This window comes from Branchiostoma lanceolatum, chromosome 3, assembly GCF_035083965.1.
Source record: "Branchiostoma lanceolatum isolate klBraLanc5 chromosome 3, klBraLanc5.hap2, whole genome shotgun sequence".
Lineage (NCBI taxonomy): Eukaryota > Metazoa > Chordata > Leptocardii > Amphioxiformes > Branchiostomatidae > Branchiostoma > Branchiostoma lanceolatum.
Genome location: NC_089724.1, coordinates 23,331,681 through 23,353,911, shown reverse-complemented (window position 1 = coordinate 23,353,911; position 22,231 = coordinate 23,331,681). Strand labels below are relative to the sequence as shown.

At 42.7% G+C, this 22,231-nt stretch overlaps 1 protein-coding gene across 7 annotated transcripts in view; it reads right to left on the bottom strand.

Annotated features, from left to right (window-relative positions):
• Positions 1-22,231, bottom strand: part of LOC136431111 (slit homolog 2 protein-like) — a 90,868-nt gene that overhangs the window by 44,225 nt on the left and 24,412 nt on the right. For all 7 annotated transcript variants that reach the window (XM_066422350.1, XM_066422346.1, XM_066422349.1 and 4 more), the window contains 4 exons: positions 8,923-8,994; positions 8,613-8,684; positions 8,291-8,362; positions 7,830-7,993 (listed from right to left, as the gene is read on the bottom strand). In XM_066422350.1, the coding sequence (XP_066278447.1) occupies positions 7,830-7,993; positions 8,291-8,362; positions 8,613-8,684; positions 8,923-8,994 (380 nt within the window). The remainder of the gene's footprint in view (positions 1-7,829; positions 7,994-8,290; positions 8,363-8,612; positions 8,685-8,922; positions 8,995-22,231) is intronic.

Genomic DNA, 22,231 nt, shown 5'->3' with positions numbered 1-22,231 from the left:
AGTATAAGTCGTTTGTCATATTCTGCCGTCATCATGTGCTGATCCGCACGCTATGACGGTTATACGGAACCTCACCACGGCACGTTGCAATGATGGTATTTTTGAATGGTAAGTTTCGTCCGGCTTGGATTAATGGTTGTAAAATGATAGAAGCTCAACACGCACACATGCAATGTTTAAAATGATTTATCACCGAGCATGGGACCGCAACCTACGGGCTCTGATAACGCTTAGGACCGACATTTAGTTGTGTATGGCAGCCCAGACATAGGAACCCCGAAACAAATGAAACGGGAGGTTTGGCCGCAAGTGTCTTTCGTCTACCTCAAGAAGGTGGTCTGCAAACAAAACAAAAAAACGTTTCGAAGACAGTCGGTTTTCAGCGTTCACGATCCGAAGATTGAATCGTTCCGAGACATTCTGAACCAATTCAATGATTGAACCGTTTCGATTATTTCCCGTAACCGGGTTCTAAGCCTTGTTTGATCCGTTGCCATGTTTGTTTTGTTTGGCGGGGTCTGGGTAATAAGCGGGCACCACCAGTCCAAAGTTGATTTGGTTTAATCTTCGACTTCAGCAAGTCGACTGATTTCTTAGTTCTCATTGCTTTGTAGTATTTTAGTATTTTATGTCAAACCGCAGAAACCTGTGACGTTTACTGGTCTCTTCATTTTCCACTGCCTTCAAAAAAGAAGTCAAACCCAACCACAACCATAGTCAACCTTAGTTAACTTAGAACTTTCACAGTAGACTAGATAACTATTTCTGATTTCCATGTGCTTGTTTGTCTGCAATTAGCCTTCGGGCATGAACTTGCAATAAAGTTATTATCATTAACTGCACCCAAGGACATCTCTATATACTAGTATAATGCCCCTGCATCATAGCATAGATCTACTGTACTGAAGTATTTCGGTAGATTTCAACCGGTTCAACTGGACCTAAACAAACGTTGTCCCGGCACAATTGTTTCACCATAGGTGCACTGATTGCCCGCCATTGTTCTACCGGCTTTTGGAAATAGGTGTATACAAGAACCATCAACAAAACGTAGAGCTGAAAAATAGAAAGGCAGCTAACGTTGTGAGAGAATAATGTAGTTTCATAAGATTGTTTCAAGTGACTGTCTTTCTAATGAGCTCACTCACACACTTGCCTCAGCTCACAACAAAGCCTGCTAGTTTATTTGGGAGTTTCTTTTGCTGAACGTCGATTAGGCCATGTTGTCTGTACGAGTCCATGCCATAACCTTACACGTGAAATCAGTCAGAGCACCCCGCATTATTTCCCCTGTAGAAAACGGAAAAAAAGTTTAGTCATTTCAAGGGATTCTCTCATCTCCTACCCCTTTTAGAAATGAAACCCGCCATTTTTCATCAGTGAAAAATATCATGAATAAACGTAACTAATGGTATGCTTTCCGTGAATGAGACTGTGAGAAGGAACTCGGTATGTTTAGCCGATAAATTCCTTGGAATTTTACAGGCTCATGCCTTAGCACGTACCCTGTCACAAGGACCAAAATAAAAAGTCTATATTATGACGTAACCCATTTATTCACCTGGTAAGCTAAAATGTCACAACGTCTTTCACCCTGTCTGCAACTTGTGTTTTATTGCGGGGCAGGATTAAGAAGAGCTGTTCTAGAGCATATGACGAGATTGTCTCATTGGGTGCTACTTGGTGCAAGTGTTTCCAGCAGTAGACACTATCGCCGTCCGGCAATTCATGATCTCATAACTGTTACGCTATATCAAGATGTATTCTAGCCCTCATTGTATTGTATTATTAATCAGGATTTTAAGTTTTATTCTATACTTCTACTTTGTATTATGTTTACGGATTCTTGCCATACTTTGTACCATGTACAATTGTCGTGCAATAAAGTTCTTTTTGTAAAATTGGACCGTCTCAGCGTGTCACTGGGCACCACGTAACGGTGTCATGGCGTGCAGGTGAACTCGTGGCGACGGAGATTTGTTGATGAAAAACAGGGCAGCTTACGTCGTCGTTACGTCGTGGACTATAATATGAAGTGGAGGAAAAGATGGATACTAAAAAAAAAACATTTTATTCCATCTCTAAATAAGATTGTTGTGTTCGTTATCTGAGGGATACAATTGCCATCGATCGTTGAACCCTTTCTTTGTAAACCGTCACCGCGTACGTGTGGACACAGAGCGACGGGGACACCGTTACGCCACACGACCCCACAGCCTAGCTGATTATTGCCATGGCTTACAAACTAGAATTGCCCAATTGCCTTGTGTAGCAATATTTTAAGATTCAATCGACAGTTTTCATCTCTATAAGTCTCACAATTGTAAAAGCCAGTGCTACTCTTTACCTGTTCACCATCAGTCCACAATTTCCGTCACAGCGAGCAGCTCAGCACGTCTTGACGTGCTGACTGACACGTGGCGACGATAGAATATGACAAACTCTAAAAAAACTTGAATGTTTCCTTATAGCAGCAAAATAACTCGCAACAAAGTTTCTATGTTTCCACAATCGCAAATCAAAGGACAAAGGAAATTAATATGGAATCCTAGTATGTGTCTTTTAACTCAAAATTGGAGAAAAATATTTCTAAGAGCCGTCCGTCACAGCGTGCAGCTCAGCACGGCTCGACGTGCTGACTGACATGTGGCGACGGCACGTGGAAAGTTCGGCGTGCATGCCTTTTAATATTTTATAATGCGAAATAATTATTCATAAATATCATTGAGCATTTCTCTATTGAGCTTGTGCCCGAAAATCTCCACAGTAACGGACTCACGCCAAAAAAAAGGAGAGACAAAACTTCCGTCACAGCGTGCAGCTCTGCACGTCTTGACGTGCTGATCTGGCACGTGACGACGGTATGTGGAAAGTTCGGCGTTAATGCCTTTTAATATTTTATTGTGCGAAATATCTATTCATAGATATATCATTGAGCATTTCCATTCGAGCTTGTGCCCGAAAATCGCCATAGTAACGGACTCACGCCAAAAAAAGGAGAGACAAAACTTCCGTCACAGCGTGCAGCTCAGCACGTCCTGACGTGCTGACTGACAGGTGGCAACGGCCTGTGGAAAGTTCGGCATGATGCCTTTTAATATTTTATTGCGCGAAAACACACAATTTAGAAACATCCTGCTGAGCGTATAAACATTTGCCTTCAAGCTTGTGTCCAAAAATCTCCGTGGTAACGGCCTCACGCAAAAAAGAGAGACCGATACGCATACGTATTCATACAAATCACGCCGAATCGGCGTGATGTTTGTGTCGCAATAAGTGGCTACTTTCCGTCTAAGCGGCTGATCGCACATGTGTCATGGCGGTAGCGGACTTTCCGTGCATCGAGATCGGCGTTTCCTGTAGGTTTTACGCAGGTTTACTGGCAGCTCCAGCCAAATGGATCATAAGTATTACATCTGAAGATAATAAAAAGCGGAACAGTTGATAGTTTGGGTGTTTTTATTTCATTTCAGAACGGGTTTTAGTTGAACTATCTCCCGAGATCGGTGCTCGCACGTTTTCACAGGCGCTCCGTACGAACTTCGCAAATTCCGTATTTTCCCCCACTCTGTCCTTCATAGAAATCAAAAGATCATAAAATATAATTGTTCAGCTATTTTCTGACCGAGTATTGTCAACTGTTTGCGTCTTATATCAATGTGGAGACCGTAGAAAACAGCCGTTCTGGGTGCCCCATATGGCACCCTGGGACGGCCGTCAAAGCGTGTTCCTGTGCACATTTTGACGCCGTCGACTGTGTGCTGTGTGGCACGCTTACATACCTGCAAAATCTGTTCAGTTTTACTTAATGTCCTTTTGTGCCCTGTTGATTTCAGATAGATTTATTGTGTAAGGGCATCCCCCTTTCTCTCTAACGTGACCATAATCTGACCTGTACCCTCATAGCCTGTCCTGCAGTCCAACAGAGTTATCCAGCGATTCAGTCCCCCCACTGGCCTGGTCTGACCTAAATAGAAGTGCCCACTGTGATTTACATTTCAAAAATGTCCTACTAGAAAGTTTGTAACCAAGCTAACTTTGTCTCCCAGCATGTGCAACCTTTTAAAAACCTGCTGGTGTTTTTAGTCAATTTTTTTCTTTCATAAGCAAAAATTATTATTTCAAAACCGGGCTATTGTTTGATATCACCTGAGCACGACAATACAAGACAAGAAGTATTGCTGTACTGGACGACCGCTGGGAGCTAATTCAGGGCAAAACCCATGTTTGTACCAGTAATATAAGGGGAAATGTTATGAATGCTTTCCCAAGGATGAAGTTTCTTCAGTCTGACATTGGGGTTCCCTCAATATCCTATTACAGTAATAGCATGTCACCAAGGACATCTTTTGCTACAAAGTCATTTGATGTCATTCACTGTTTACACTGCCATATCCACTGGACATCATCATGATATCCAACAGTCATCAGTTGTGGATGCAGAAGCCAACATAACATCTGCAGCTACAAGCTAGAATATAGTTATGTGTATTGCACGACTACATTGTGTACAATGCAGCTGTGTGTCTAGCTAGCATGCCAAGCATTGAAAGAATACTGAACATACAAATGTATGCAAGGCAGTTGAGTTTTGACTACTTCATCTAATGATGAATGTAGCAACACCAGCCGTCCAAAAAACCTGCGGACCAGGATGCCTGTGTACCTGACTACGAGTGATAACTCATGGACATCACATCCCTGTCTGACAGGAGAATTATGGAGCAGGTTGTAACATGAGGGGACCTTCATGGAGGCCAGGTTGTGACACAGAGGAGACCGTTATGGAGTGACAGGGAAATATGACCTCACAGCTGGCTGAGGAAGAAAATTGGGGTCAACATAATGAAGCCACCATTGCAGCTGTGATCGTGATCCAACCTGATGATCTATCTGACACAGTACCATAAACATTGGACAAGAACCAACGCATCTTTAGGATGAAAGAACACCTGATACATCAAAATAATCCAAAAGGCACTTGGTGGTTAAAGATCAAAGATATTTGAAGAACATTTTTATGTTTTATACCCTGACACCAATGTTTTTCAAACATCACTTTTGCCGTCATCTCTGTTATCAATTTATTTTCATAAAATCCTTAAGTTTGGCTGTGGTTATAATACCACCCACTCTGCCCACCTCACTAATCAGTGTTTCTGTTCCCATCGGCAGCTTACAAGTTATGACTTGAGTGTGTGGTTTTGGCAACCTTGGGCAGGGGCAGAGACATGACCTCACAGATCCAGTCTGGCTCAACCTGCCTTCTCCAAACACCTGTTCCACCCATCATGCAGCAGCTGCCCCCCTCCCACACCTAATCACCTCTCCTCAAACAACCGCCCTCCCTGCCCCCATAACCCCAAAGAATCGTCTCCAATCAAGGTTTCCATCATTTTCCGTTATGTCACTGTCTAGTGGGTTAGCCTCTCATGTATATCAGCCCAGGGATAGTTGATCTTGACATTGCAATACTTACATCTGAAACTCCTCAAAACACTGCAACTTTAAATGGCAGACAAGGAAGAAAGAATATCTGTGTGCCCTCAATACTTCAACTGATTGGGTACACATAGTGTTTTTGCAGATGTAAGCTTATATTTTCTTAGACATTTTTCAAGCGACAGAAAATGGCTATGAAGTTACTGGCAACTGATCGAGAGTGGGTACCTAAATCACTACTTTCCCGCCAATGACATTAAGAGCCTAGTTTAATCACAAAACGGATGAACATAGGACAAAGCTCCCAAGTTTTAGATGAACTGAAAATGCAATCTTGTCAGCCCTTCCCAGATGTAAGCTTACATTTTCTTAGACATTTTTCAAGGGACAGAAAATGGCTATGAAGTTACTGGCAACTGATCAAGAGTGGGTACCTAAATCACTACTTTCCCGCCAATGACATTAAGAGCCTAGTTTAATCACAAAACGGATGAACATAGGACAAAGCTCCCAAGTTTTAGATGAACTGAAAATGCAATCTTGTCAGCCCTTCCCTTGAGTGCACTACCACGGAAGTGGCTTTCCAATCAGGCAGCCCCAAGTTGAAGATCCATCATTCCTTAGTAAAGTAATTGGGCCCCTCCTGACCCCAGCATAAATCAGCTGACACAAGCCTGAGTGATAGACACCTCCCCTTCAGCGCCTTCTCCACCGACCTGCCCCTGGGCTGGAACCATTTGCAGGAGACAAATGGTTTATGTAATTGGATTTACACCAGCAGTTTTAATAAGAAGTGCCTGCCACTGTTGCTTGAAGCATCTTACAGTTGGGGCTTAAGAGGATGTGTAAGCCCACGGGGGACAATACATCAAATCAACCCAGTGCTGTCAATTATCATCAACTCGCAGAGTATCCTCACTTATTTCAGGCAGGTGTGGTGAGACAAGAATGCTAAAGCTTAACCAGCTCTATTTGAAAGCTTAGTGGCACATTTACATACAAAACAGAAAGCTTGCTTCCTACATATAGCAGCAGACAGACATGTACAAGCTGCTGTAGTTGGGTGGGTATAGACACCATGCATGGGTCAGTAGATGCAGTCAGAGCCATCACATCCACTGCACAGACTGACTTTAGGCTCATGTTTGCTGTGCAGAGCACATGTTATGGTCTCTGAAAATCTATAGGTTAGGGCTAGATGTAGCTCTGGTAAAGAGACCCTAGGAGGTAATAGTTTAAATCAACTTCTTGAAAAGCTGCACTATTAGCTTGAACAATTTGTCATGCTAATGCAGGTGATCCCTATCAAGATGTTGAACTTGAGCTATGAAAGGAGACGTGCTAAGAGGAGCACCTGTCGTGGCTGAAAAATCTATACAACTGTGCTATAACATCAAAACCATGTTTGACAGGAAGGTGTATGATGTCCTTCAATTTGCCTGGTTTACATGTACCATTGTATTCCCAACATGATGCATTAAGAGGGGGTGGGAGACGTTTGTCTCATTTGTCACACTTGATTATAACTTCCCACCCTTCCCACACGCTCAGGTGGTTCTTGTAGCACAGGGTATCCACCCGAGGGAATTCTTCCTTACCAAACCCTGTCAACTCTGTGCAGACCACACTGTAGGAGAAGCCCATGAGGGGTAGTAATTCCCTCTTCAGGGCTACTGTTTCAGTTTGATACACATTTCAGAATACTTCAATTCCTCTGGGTCCCATAGGTCAATATGATGTTGTTGGCCTATAGTGACTGTCATGTCTCCAGATGCAGCGTGTAATTCAAGGACATGAAGTTTGAAGGCATTAGGCTGAGGGTCAGACTGGAGCGTGTAAATCAGTGGTAATACCACCTCAGTCCTCTAAGATATCACTGATAAGAACAGTTTTAATACCTTCCAAGTACATGCAAGGAAATTGGATGGCCAGCCAACCATAGCAAAACAGCATAGGGTCCTCAGATGAAAACTAGGGGATTCTTTCTACATGTTACCTTTAGTTTTTTTTCATAACAAGTCAAGGAAGACTTGTTTTCACAACTGTGTGTTCTTGTACTTGAAAACACTCCCATCAGAATTCCAGACAGTATTTAGTGGAGAAAATTTTTCCGCATCATCTTTCACCTATATCATTGTAAGCATGTGACTGTCGGCTTAGAGAGAGACAAGACCTAGGGCTATTCTATCCCCTCGTAATAATAGGGGACTACCTGGGAAAGTGTGGATAGCTTGAAGAAAATTATCACAAACAAGAACCTTCTCTGACTTTCTAAAAAGTGGATTTCATATTTTAGCCTGACTCAGATGAAAATTTCATACAAGCCATTTTCCCAGATGAAGTAAACATTTCTAGCCCGACTCTGAGATAACAAAGTCCGTACTAACCGTTGCACAGGAACTCGTTTCTCTGGAGCTCTGCGACGTGCACGTTGGACAGCAGCGCCGGTGCGGCACAACGGGTGAACAGTCCAAGCCTCGGTCTCATGCGTAGCCATTCCGCCAGCCAGGACAGGTGACAGTCACAGATAAGCTCATTGTTGGCGATCCGGCTGCGAAAAAGGGCACACGTGTATCAATCAATCTCACAGTGGCCAATGACAGACTGCCATAACATATCATCAGGAACTCCTGAACAATTTCTGAATTCATCAGGGGAATCCAACATCCAACACAACGTCCTGAACTTACGTGACAAATCCAACCCAGTCAATAAGACCATAATACAAAAATATAGCATGGTGGCAGATATTGTAGCCTGTATATTTCTGATATATTGAAGAGAGATTACAACTTAAGAAAATTAATATTCTAATGATTAAAGCCATAGTAACAGTCCCATAACTCACAAGGTCCTGAGTTTCGGCATCTGGCCAATGGTTCCCGGGGACAAGGTCGTCAGGTTGTTGCTGTTTAATGTTCTGGTTGGAAAAAAGACAAACAATGATGTCAAAGTTAAACATGACAAAGAAACTCTATTTATTCTTACTGTGCAGAAGCATGATTCATTAGATTCATAACTTGAAAATCATACCATGAAATAAAAGTGAGGTAGCAAGGTTCCAAAGTTTCCATTTCTTTCCATTCCAATTTTTTTTCTATTCAAAGTATTATCTGTCTTATTTGAAAGAAGTCATATATATTAGTACATGAATGTTTTTGGTCACTTACAGAACTTGCATTTCCTTCATCCCCCTCAGAGCACCATCCTCAATGCACGAGAGTCTGTTGTTGTCAAGTTGCCTACAGAACAGGAAAGTTATGGGTAGCCATTACAAAAAAGCACTCTAAAAATCTAGAATGCATTTGTGAGCTAAAATTATCATACGTATGGACATGCTCCGAACAAAGATAACATTAACATTACATTGTACATTTGGGTCACATATATACATACACATAAATGTCTCTGCTGATATTTAAGCACATTCTTCAGAGTTTATAATTGTATGCTAAAACCAAAATAATAAGAGATACTTACAAGTTCTTCATTTTGTTTGCCCCCTTGAATGTTTTCTTGGTCACAACTTGTATGTGGTTGTGGCTCAGATCACTGCATAGGGAATACACAATAAAAAATAATGAAACTTTTGAAAAAGTGAATAGTGTATCATCCTAATTAAGTGTATCATTTTGAAGTTAACCTCATCGATATCACATATCAATTATTCAATTAACATGATTTGATATGGTCTTCATTTTCCATTGATGTTGGAAAGAAAATCAATGGTATTGTTAATATTCATAAAGATACTAAATCCAAACACAAAAGACAGCTGGTCCTACAGAAATGTTCTCCAAGACAGCATTACTTACAGCATACTAATATGTTCAACCCATGTTAGAAGTATCAATGATACACTATAGTAAGATTCATTTCATACGTTTTCAATGCATTGTGAAACTTAGGTTATAACAAGTGTGTTTGTCTCATAAAAAGATGACAGTACAATAACATGCCGGATGCACGGCTCAGACTCAAGGCTACCATTTCTTAGTTGTGATGACTACATGTACAATGTGTACATATAATTCCAAGGAACAGAAAGCAGGAATGAGGTCGCCCCAGTACCACTACCATCCACCTGTTCAAACTTCAACTCCAGTCTAACTGGAGCACATCCAGCAAAGCCCTGCTGCACACAGACTCAGCAGGTGAAGCTCTCAATTAGTACTGTTATAAAGTCAGTCAGGAGTGACACAAACATTGGAGGTGACCCAATTTCCTTCATTATTCAAGACTGCAACTAGAGGTCCGGTCCAGTTTTCTTCACACAATGACTCGTATAAAATCATACTTAAAGGGATAATTGTCGGCTGATCTCTTTTATATAACTGATCGCTCTTGTATATAGTAGTTATGCTACTTCTATCAAGGCCATTAGGCAAAGTAGTTATTATACGCCTTTATTTCACTGCTAATCTACCGTGAAGGGGGATAATGTTGCAAGACCATTTATCCTTGAGCTCCGTTTCAGTCATACAAAGGAAATTATGCCGAAAAGTAGATTCTCTATCCTTTCATCTTCCGCCATTCAAGGGTAGATGAAGCTGTGACGAATACAACATTCCTGACATTGTTTGGCAAGACGTAACCTTGTGAGAAAAATAGCTCTGTCATCTGCACATCAGCTTTAGATTCGGAATACTCTGTTTCTTGGACTTCCTACCTAAGAACATCATGTGTATAGCTCACCAGTAATAGTTTGTGGAAGAGAAACACAGTGCCATTTAATCACCCGACCCAGACCTAACTTGAAGTTGAAGCTTTGACAGATAAGAAACACAGTCATGTCCAGTGTGTTGATAGGTGTACTGTGGTCGACACCTGCAGCCTATTTTCTCTGCTAACACCTGTAGAAAACCACCTGAGCGGCCTGTAAACGGCTGATTAAATCTCAAAGTACTTCTTCATCCAGCATGACAAGAGACGCACGGTCAAGACTATCATCACCCCTTCACAGGAAGCCTCCCGGTGATGCTGAATTCACTTCAAAGAGGACTCGAGCTTTGTTGTGGGATCGCAGTCCATTTAAATATGTTTTCTCTCCATTGCTGCTAACTATCAAAGTGTTGTCAATCTGCCATTCTCTCCTACATGCTCCATGACACAGGGTAGCGGGGAACTTGGCAGAGTTTATATATTAGAGCATCTTGCTTTTGCTAAGTTGACATATTGGACAGGTAGGTACACAGCAAGTGGCACTTTGTTGGATTTACCTGCCAATTGTTTGCCTTTACAATTGTCCCAATGTAAGCAAAGCGGGAGCTACCCTTAAAAGGGGTCATCTTGTCGTCCCTTTGACTCCCAACCTTACCACACACGGAGGGGCTGGGGTGTTTGTTGTGCTGGACAGGTTAAGTTTCAGCTGGGATATAAAGGTGAGGACTACCTCACCTGTGCTAACAATGGGCTCTGAATAGCTGTCATAGAACTGGGCTTGCTAATGATACATTGGACGTGGAGGGGGAGGGACTGACCAGGCATCATTTTGTCAAAGATGTGATCTTGGTTACCGGGAACACAGCTTTACAGACATGTAACAGGCCCCTTTTTAAGTTTACAGCGCCTCTTTGCAAAGAATGGCAGCTATACCGCCCATAAACATTATGGAAAAGCAAACACAAATATGAGGCCCTTGCTGCCTGTGTGGCCTGCCGGGCAGCTCGCTGTTGTTGCACATGTTTGCCGATACTCCGTTTTTAGAGCATACCACGCCGGTAACATTAAGCCGTGCTGTGTGTGGCACTTGTAGACTTAGCGGTTAGCATTTCCTCCCCGCTGCCTGGCGTAAAGAAACACCGTGTCTGTAGCTCAGGTGTGGAGTGATGGCTTATTGCTCCAGACCAGGTTTAGGTTAAAGTGTTTTACCCTGAGGAGCACTGATTCTGCATCATTGTTCCAATCACCACTGTGGTGTTTCAGTTATGATATCAAAGTATCGGAGTCTGCCATACCAGCAGAGGATAATGGAAGAAACAGTTACAATAAGAACAGGTGCCGGCATAGCCATCAGGTGTTCTACAATATTTTCTAAGATCACTTGTTAGATATCTACATTTTGTTTCCAGACTAGCAAAGAACAATTTGGAAGAATCCTCCTGGATGGACAAAGTTTGTCTTATCTTTGTTCCTGTCATGGAAACTAACAGTACAAATCACGTTCACATCTATGAAAGATGACAGCTTGATGACATGTGGTTATCAATAATTATAGGGTATCTCTCTTCATCACTAAGTAGGAGGGTTGATGCTGTTCCCTTCATGACTGTCTTGTTCTTATCAAAGTGTCATATTGGAATCAAAAGTATATAAAAGCTCTTATCATGATAGGCTGAAAAACGAAATGCTATGATACCACCATTCTTTTAGGAGAAAGGGTGGCTACATTTTGGAAAAATTTAAGATACTCTAGTTCCTTCCAGGCAGTAGCTTCCTTATATATTCAAGAATGCGACAAAGAAAGTGCAGCATGACACAGAAGTTATACACACTGGCAGCAGAGCTGGTCAAGTGGTGCAATGCAGGCAATGTGACATGAAATATTCAAAGGGCATTTTGGGAAATGGCAGAAGAAATCTAAGCAGTTTCCTTTATTGATGGCCGCCAGTCTGATGAGTGATCAGAACTGGTGAGCGTGAAGGGCCACATATTGGCTGGATTCCAGTGCAATACTGTTCCATGCCTGACTCTAAACTGCAAACCACTTCAAACTTTGTTACTTTATAGGAAAGTTATTACTCTACCAGGAGGCAGCGTTTGGAAACCATCCAAATGGACTTTAAAACTTCAGATTGAGTCTTTGGCGTCCTCTCACAAGCCATTAGCTACACAGCATGGGATTTTTAGTCAATTTTTCTTTTCTGTGGACAAATCTATATTCCAGCTGATCTTAGGTTTGAGAGGCACCGAAGGCTGTGGTTTCAAATGTGTCTTAATTTGTAGGCAAAAGCTCTAGAAAGTGTTTTCGGTTTCAGACAGGGCACAAGGAAACAGCTGATTGCAAAAATGTATTGTAGGGAACCAAATTTGCCATGGAACGGATTTCAAAGAGAAAGAACGTATTGATGGAGATAGAAGTTGGCAGGTGAAGCTGTGGGGGTGGGGAAAATGCCCCCAGGGTGGGGGGTCTGTCCCTAGGCCCTAAGAGTGGGGAGGTCTACCCCCAGAGGCCTGGGGTGCAACAACTTCATAACTTCACCAATAATGTCATAACTGATAAAGGAGGCACCACATTTGTGACGTTATAGGGTGTCAGTTCCGTGGATGTTTAGATGACCTCTGATGTGCAGGTGGTGGCCTGCTCCCTGATATATGCATGACCATATCCAGCCTGTACAGCTTTGCCTTTCATCTTCTTCTCCACACCACTGGTCAACGGTGGCTACAAAGGGCTGGGAGATGATCACATCACAGCTAGTAGAATTTTACAGGCAAGCTAGTGAAAGACCTGCAGGAAATCTTAAGAGCCTTTGAATCCATCCACATCAGGTGTCCCATGCCGATACAGTCTAGCAATGAGTGTGAAATAGCACCAGCCTCACTTGCTCCCTCCATGGAGGCTGGCTCTCAGGTCCAGCCCCCCACACCTCAGCCTTGACTGACCCACCATGGGCGGCAAACTGATGCCCTCCCCCACTGGGACATTTGGTTTCAATACGCCTTGTAGGGATTTCTACACTTGCCAGTTGGCAGCGGTTTAAAGTTTAAATGAGTCAGTGTGCAGTAGCAACCCCATTAAAAACAGATGCACATGTTGTATATGTCTGACAAAGTACTATATATTTATGACCCACCCTAAAAACCCAGGATGACCCACCCTAAAACCCAGGATGGCTCACCCTAAAACCCAGGATGACCTACACATGTATCCTAAAACCAAGGGTGACCCACCCTAAAAACCCAGAGGGACCACCTTGACAACCCAGGGTGACCCACCAATGAAAACCCAGTGTTATCCACCCTGACAACCCCTTGGAAGGCATTAGTGAACCCCTGAGAAACTTAACTTGTCCATAACACCTTCTGCCAACTCCACTCCTAAAACCCTTGACAGGACACGACCCTTTCACACGCACACTTATTCCAGCCATATAACCAGGTGGGGTGGAAAATTGAAGTATTGATCCAATATAGTCAGCAAAAATAGTATTGGCAGACAGAGAAAGGAAGTCAGACTCAAGCCACAGATGTAAAACATGACCATATCAAAGCTTGTCTATACCCATAGTGTAGGTACAAAATGTACGTGTAGCTGTACATGACTACAGATCTATATGGCTGAACACAGTCAAGACAGGGCATACTTGTACAACTTAACCATTTGTAAAACTTTATAACTTGATATAATGGCAACTTCAAGAATGAAGCAGGCGCTAGTGTAGTGTATTCTTCTTTAGTACACTGGTACTGAACAATGTTACCCTCCACATGTTTTATATATTAGTTACTGTAGGCATCCCCCTATAAAACTGGTAAGGGATTTTCCAGCCCACCCCAGTTACATGTATGATTGCTTTGATCTGCGGCCTGCTGCCTGTGTTTGTAGGCCAAACAGCCCAAGAAGGATCATCCCTTCATAGGGGACCCTGTCAGCCTGAGGAGGAAGTAATTGGAAAGATGAAACTCGCAAACTGTCCAAACTGTGACAGGCGAAAGGCAAATATTGACAGCACACTAGGGTAGGCTTCCTGTACTGGGACATTAGCACCACAGGGTGATCCTAGCTTTATCTCAATCTCTGATCTATCTGAAATATGATCCGACTTTGGAGCACACCTCACTGATAATTACAGCCACTTACAAGGTAACACTAGCAGAGGTGTAGCACACAGGATTGTGCTTGGGCGGAAGTTGGGTTGAAGGAAGGGGGTCAAAGCTGATCTATTCTGGAGCAGACCAAGTCTATTGTCTCCAAAAGCCTTACTTGCCTCTAAACAGTCTTCTGGCAGCCCACATTTTCTGATATCCACTTAAAGTATGAGTGTGAACTTCACTGTGCATCATCCAAACTGTTAATTAGAGGTGGTCCAAGTAAAGAACTACTGTGACATGTTGTAACTGCCTTCTTCCAATATATATCTATCTCAAATCTCTGTGATAACCTAATGTATCCATGCTGCATAAGTAGTAAACTGTTATCAAGCTAAAGGTTAAGTAGTAAGAACAGGTAAGTGTCCCTGTAAGCAGGCTACGGGCTGAGCAGTGAGAGTGGGTAAAATGTCACCGTTAGCAGGCAGTGAGAGTGAAACAAACCAGGCCCAGAGGACCAGACCAATCTAAGGGTTCTATTTAGAGAGGTCATGACCTTGCACTCTTTACACTTCTTGTGATAAGTATACATACTCCCAAACCACCGTCCACAACATTTCACATGATTTAAAACTTCCATACATCTGGTGGCTTCTTCCTCAGGACATTTCTGAATAAGACAGGTGCATTTCCTTCTTTCTATCTCTCCTTTCATTTTGTGGATCTTTTTACTACCAATGACTTACAAATAATTTGGCACTGATGATCTAAGAAAGAAGTCTGCCAAAGTTATATTTGTCTTATTACGGAGGATCTCACAGGACATGCATGGCTATAAAAGGTTTCCATAAAATATTGTTTTCATTCCGGCCAAGACACAAGCCTTTGTCGGACATTCCAGGCTTTAGTTTTGACCGACTGGTTTCTGGAGACCCTCCACTCCAGGGATGCAGGAGCCACATTTGTCTGAATTCTTGGAGGTTTAGCCCCCAACCTTGGGTCTGTTTTGTAAGATAATACAGCTAATGTTACAGGAAAAGTCAAGTTGACAAAGTGCTAACTGACCTTGACTGGGAAACATTTTAAGCACCCAATGCCCGACAAAAGGCGGTACCTCTGGTATTCTGTACCGGCACGTACTGGCATGCATTACTGCCTGGGAGTGACAAGCGGAAGCTATGTTAACCTATGAAAAATGTCCTCCCCTTTCTCATTCCTGGCTGCTATCATTATTAATGTTCTGGTGTCCTGAGCAGCCATCATCGAGCGCAGAAAGTATGAGGTGGGCAGCCAATATTGCCTGTGGTATTTGAATCTGCCAGGAGCACTTATCACGCAATCACCATGGCAGGCATACCACACGCACCCTGCCACCTCTCAAAATATTGGACAGCTTTGGCTGGCAAGTTTATGTACATGTGTAGAGTCCGGGCCGTGCTGCTATTGTCTTGGAGGTCTGCAACCTCTGACCTGCCAGGAGCCCTTTGTTCCGTTTGAGGTGTGTGATGTTTGTTGTTCTTAGGGGTCACGTAATGTACAAGTGTTCTCCTTACCTGTTACCACACCTCAGGGTGGTCAGGTGGGAGGGAACAGTGTCTGGCTGTTGGCCAGGCAGCTTTCAGACCCTCACCAACACCACTTAAGTGACATCCGTGAAACTTCATCCCGTGCTCGGGAGGCGACAATGGCGAAATGCTTTTACACTGTTTGTCGGGCTGTATCAGTGCTGTATCCCTTCTCTGGAGGGCCGAGTTGATACAACAGACAAGACCACCAAGCTCGGGCTCGGCAGAGATGGCAAGTCTGACTGAGTGTGGATAGAGTCTACCTGAGTTGTGTCTTCAGGTGCAAAGTCTAAAAGGACGGACTATTAAAAGAACCCTTGTTGAAACCATGACAACCTCTATCAACATCCAAATCTCCTTGTTGTGCCCAAGGTTCACCTTTTATGTGTCTTTCAACAGAGACGGTTTGACTTTGGAAGCGGACCTTGAGCTCTTAGGCAAATGTCATGTGATACTTCCTAACGCTCCACCTCCTTACAGAACCCCACACATCTTTAACACTGAACAATTGATAGGAGGATTGCAATCACAATGACACCAAGTTCATACAACACTGTAGTCTTCTTTCTGAAAAGCCGACTGAGCATGTTGTCTTTTCCGTACAAGAGCTGGGTCATGTCAAATAAAGCATCCTCTAAAGACAGGGAAAAGTTTGTCATCTTGAAACAGGAAAACATTCTGCAGTTTATGATACGTTTGTATGCTGAGGCGTTTTTTCCATGATCTGATCCACATTTGCATTATTATGGCACTTTGTGAGCTTCTACTTCTCCCTCCCACTAACAGTGTATGAAGGAGGTTGTTATTCAAGAAGGTGTAAAAGTTACCCGATGCCAACAAACAACACCTGCGGTTCACTCCAAACCCTTTAAATCGGCTTATGGGCACTTGACCTTGCATTAAACTGGTATGAGAGCTGGGTGCAGGCCACCTCTCTATCCTCTTTCACACATTTCAGCTATGTTTGCTGTAGAACCTGGCCTTCACAGATGGGGGTAGACAGTCTTCTAAAACCTTCATGGACATTTCAGAGACCATAACTGGTCAAGTACTCTGACCTAGGGAGTGTGTGCATAGGCTGACAGCCACATTATACTAGGTGGAACTAAAGGCTTAGCTACCATCAGACACCTTCATCATGTTTCCCCCATTAGTTTAAGTTTTGAAAATGACAGAATATCACTAACGTTCCAGCATTCCTTTCATGAACATTTAAGTACGAAAGTAAAGTTACACTGTCCAACAGACTACCTTGGTCCTTGTAAGGAATGGAACTGATTTGCCAGCTCTCTGAGATTGTAAATCACTGCTTGTTAAGTACTACATGTAGTTGAAGGCAGTTGCTTCAGCTGACTTAGCCCACCTGCATTTCTTGACAGTTTGTGTCTTCACTAAAGATCCATAATTGGACAATCAATGAGGCTCCATTATGCCTTTTGTACGAAATTGGCGAACTTTGCACCCCACAAACAACAGTTAAGTTTCCTTCCACAGTGGGGGATATTTTCAAAAAAGCTATTACATTAACATTGCTTCATTCCAGGAGGCCCTTTTCAGCTGGCTGGCTATTTTCATTACCTTTTGTCCGCCAGTCAGCACACGTCCATTTCCATGGTAACGGTTCAGGTAACACCTGACCTCCTCACCGGGGCGGACATTCCACACGGCAGGCCTCTTGTTCGCAGCTATGTTAAATTCTCTACACCGCATTCCGAACATGTTTTCCGACCTGCAGTTTCAGCAGATACCTCTAATTCCTTGGTGTGAAGTTTCTACTTTCTCACCATGCCACCGTGTCCCCTCCATGGGTCAGGTGGTTTGTGATAATGTGCCTATAGATTTCTAATAGGGCATGAGAGAAGAACTGGCTGGTATCTAACTGTTAATGTACCTGGACCAAAGCAGTGTGCCAGAAAAAGAGCATGTCTCCTGCAACTTGTTTTTCTGTCCCATCACAAAAGAACAAAACTCACTAACTTTACTAACATCTAAAACAAAAATGTTAACACTGTTTTTTTAACTCAAAGTTGGCATACCAATGACAGAATTCTGCTCTGAAATACATCTACCATCATCATCTCAAAGGATGGTGTAGATACTCAGTATTGTCCATGAATTTAAAAAACCTTCCAACAGAAGGTAAATCATGAGAGTAAAGGCAGGATCTACAAGAAGAATCATTTCACTATATATATACAGTCAAACCTGCCTAGGCGACCACCTTTTCAACGCGACCACCTGGCCATGGCGACCGCTTTTTCTCGGTCCCGAAAATTTTCCCCATAGGCACAAGCATTAAGCTGCCTGCCCAAGGCGACCACCCGTCCAACGCGACCGCGACCACCACGAATTGGGACCGCACAGAGCACAATCCCTGCTCATGGCGGTCGCCTAATTTTCAAGCGTGTGGTGACATCGGATCATTTTGTTGTCGGATTTCACGGAAATGTTTTCAAGACTTTGAAGGACAAAAATAAGGACAAAATATATGGAATAACAATGTTAAAGCATCGATTCCTCCATGAAGTGTTTAAATAAAACGCTCCCCCTTCATAAACAAATTGTTAAGACAAATGTTTGTGATGTTGTTGTGCCTATTGTTATCTTATAGTTTACCGAAAAACTCAGTTCGGTTTAAACTCAATTTTCAAAACGAATACGTAATGCAAGTCAGATTTCACAGAAATTATTATCTATTTCTTGTATTTTCAACAAGAATGTGTCTGTATCTTACTAAATTCCGCCGAAAAATGACTTCGCGGCGGGCAAAACATTGGGCGAGAAAATGTTGTTCCTTGGTCCCGACGCCATCTTGGATTTGGCATGGCCCGGATTTGGCGTACCGCTGACCTTTCTGAAACACGATGCTTTTGTGTATGAACATTTACGAATACTCTAGTTATTGATGAAAATTAATATTCTTATTTTCTTTTTATTTCCATGAATCTCACAAACCTTTATTGGACGCTGTGCGTTCTGCTGCAGTGACTCATAGTTTTTGTACCATTCGATGCGGTCGCACAGAGCTTGGCGGCGCGACGAAATCACACCGTTCCGTTTTCATCTTTCGTTGTCAGACTGAAAACTTTTTGACCCTTTTATCCAGCGGTCGGCGCCCCAAAAAAGGCTGGGACCAGCAGGTGTTTTCTAGGGATTTGTCTTATGCCTTAAACTTCGATGATGTGCGTGTGTGTGTGTACTATTAATGTAACGTGTGAATGCGGGAAGGCGCTTCGAGATCATCGTGGCAACAATTGTTTTGTACACAAAATTATGACGAAAATTTGTACATGCTGTAGCGGTATACAATTATTACAACGATAACGGAAAATGTAATTTTTGTAGGATCTTTCTGTCAATGAGAATTGAACCTGGTGGGGGTCATGCTGTCTAAATTCACATAATTTTCCATCCATTTACGTACTGTATTTGAAAACCTCGCCCTGGAAACATGTGACTGGAATCCTCTTCATGGCGACCACCTGTCCATCGCGACCGATTTTGCTCGGTCCGCCGGGTGGTCGCCTTGGGCAGGTTTGACTGTATACTCAATATGTCAACTGCAGAACGATAAGTCAATAACTTTAATGATCATAATTGGGTCTTTTGGTGCTTTGTATATGTACATGTATGGCTGAAAATGACTCCTCGAACGCTTTACTTTGTCTTAAAGTTTTGTGCTAGTCCACAGAAGTAGGACAGTGTTCACAGTTTAATGACCTTGGGGTAGGTCTTGCTCACTGAGGCTGTGTTAACTCTTGTGGAAACAAGTAAAGTTTGGATAGGTGCTGCACCAACCACAACCCCCACCGGGAATTATTGGTTTGTCTGATCCGGAGATTTTCACAAAGCTACAGGAGTTGGTGTGTCTGGTTTGTGGCAATCGAGTTTCAACATCGAAGCCCTCATTTTGGACATGTAATTGTAGTTTAAGATTTACAGAGAAAGAATCGGTGAAATGACCATAAGCTAAAGAACAATTTTCAATGCTATTGACATTAGAATGAAGTTAGAATGTTTAACAAGTGACAGCAACATGTCATCCAGTATCACTGAAGAACTAAACTTGCTTTAGTTTTCTCATCTGCATGATATCGTATAGTCTATACCTGCATGGACATGTATATGTTTGTAGGTGACAAATACACATGTATGCGTTTTCCTAGGTTACTAGGTGACTCCAATGGTATACAACAATGTACCTGTATGCAAAAACTTTGAACAATAACTACGGGTAGCGGGTATTTGACTTTTGAACATCATTTTCATTGGTGTTTCTTTTGCCATTCCAAACTGACCACCAAATACATGTATGCAGGACTAGTCAGATGTGCTCATCCTTGCAAAAGCTGCATTTGTTTTCAATGTGTGCCAAACACACAACTGTTGACCACAAGGTCCATACATGCTACATGTATATAGTATGATGCAACCTTATTCAAACTTTATAAAGAAAAAAAGGTTTGATTTTTGGTATTCTAGGTGAAGGGCAAGGTATGAATTAATTGGTGACCTTGGATTTCAATCGCTATGGCGACTCATTGTTCTCTGGACAGGAGTTCTTGCCTTAATCAAATACAACTATAGAGCTGTAGTATGGCCCAGTATGTTTGCACAACTCCATTTTTCTGTCATCAGTAGCACTTAGGATGGGCTGTTCAATCTGTAAGAACAGATTCTGGTGCACTTGTCAGTATATAAATGTTTGCGTTACACATACCCAGTATGTTGCCCGTGTTGTTTTAAATAGTGGTTCACTAACAGTAGGACCACTCCAGGTATGCCAATCATTTACCCACACAGTCCACAACGTGAACATTATGCGAGATGCCGCGGACCATTTTTATTGAAACTGATTAGACCAACAAGACCAGCATACCATAATGTCACAGATACAGACAAGGCTCATGGATTTCAAGCGCTATTATTTTCCTCCGCATATAATATTCCTATGAGTGACCTCCATGGGTCAGGTGGATGTTTTCATAACCGTATATAACCAAGCAAAATATTTGAGGTCAGCCAAGAGACTCCCGGCCAAGGCAAAGGAAGGGGGGCCTGTGGGGAGATGTAGAATTGAATTCTCGTTTCCTTCGATAGAAGGAAATACAAGAATTTGGACGTCACTCTTGCACAGATGGTAGCGTCAAAAAGTAGATAATCTTGTTAATGTTACTACAAAGAAGTGGGATGATGAAAGACGGCCTAGCGGCACAAGCAATCCACTTTCCTCTTTCCAACTAATTACATTTCACCAGTCCTCAAGGTCTGCAAACTGTATATAAACGACACAAATTTGGCAGAAAGGGAAGCCTCATAGTAGAGATTAATTTTAAGAAGATGAAAATGTACAACGTAGCCAAGAGAGCGTGCGAAGAAAAGAGGCCAAGAGGTTTTGATGAAGACGTCATGGCTGTACAGAGATGGACAGTTCAGACTGGTGTTCCAGACCCTGAGACTTCTCCAAGAATTTGAGGATTTTGGCACGTCAATAACAAAGACCTAATTACACTCACAGACCACAGGAACACAATCATCATACAGGACCAATGATGAAAAGAGGTCTAATAAGTATTGACCATAAGTACGGCTTTGACTGAAAATGTTTGTCACAGAGACAGGGAGTGAAGCGTGTTGAGTGTGTTTCGCTCTGTCATCATCACAGACCAGTAAATAGGTCCATGTGAGAGGCAGATGCCACCGTTGACATTGCCTGGTGTTACATATTTGGTTCTGACATGAGCTAATGAATTGTCTCTGGCCTTCCTGGGTGTTTGTAGGTGACCTGCCATGGACCAGTCACAAACAGCAGGCTCATTCTTACAGAACAGAACCAACCATCGATCTCTTCACACTTGATTCTTCTCAAGTTCACTGACATCTTGAAGAACACTCTTTAGTGCAGGAATTCTTCTTGAATGAGCTTGCATGATTGATAAACAAGATGTTCTGAACTCTCCTCCCTAAGCTGAATGACATCCTACATCATCATCATGTATACAGTTCCTAACTATTCTCCACACCCATTTGTAGATGTGATCACAGGGACAAGTGAGGATCACATTATAACTTTGTCTACAAGATGACCTTCTGTGGCTGACAGAGTGAAAGTTAGACTTGAAAGGAGCTCTGTTACCACACGTCCATCACCCCTTACCATGCAAGCTCTATTACCACCCGTCTATCACATCACCCCTTGCCAGAGAGAGGCCTCCTGTCAAGGCCGCAGGAAAGGACAGAAATAATGTCACACCCTGATGGACATGTGGAGTACAAAGATGGCACAACCGTCCTAATCTAGTCCTTTGGCTATGGCCCAAGTTCATGCTTATGGTGGTGTTGTTGGTTTACAGATTTAAAAGCATAGAGAGGTTTTGGCTGTTTGGGATCAGGGCCTAACTGGTATGACCAATTGCTGACAAAACAGGTTTTGGAACTTTACCAAAGGAGCAGACAAATGGGGATTGAACCCT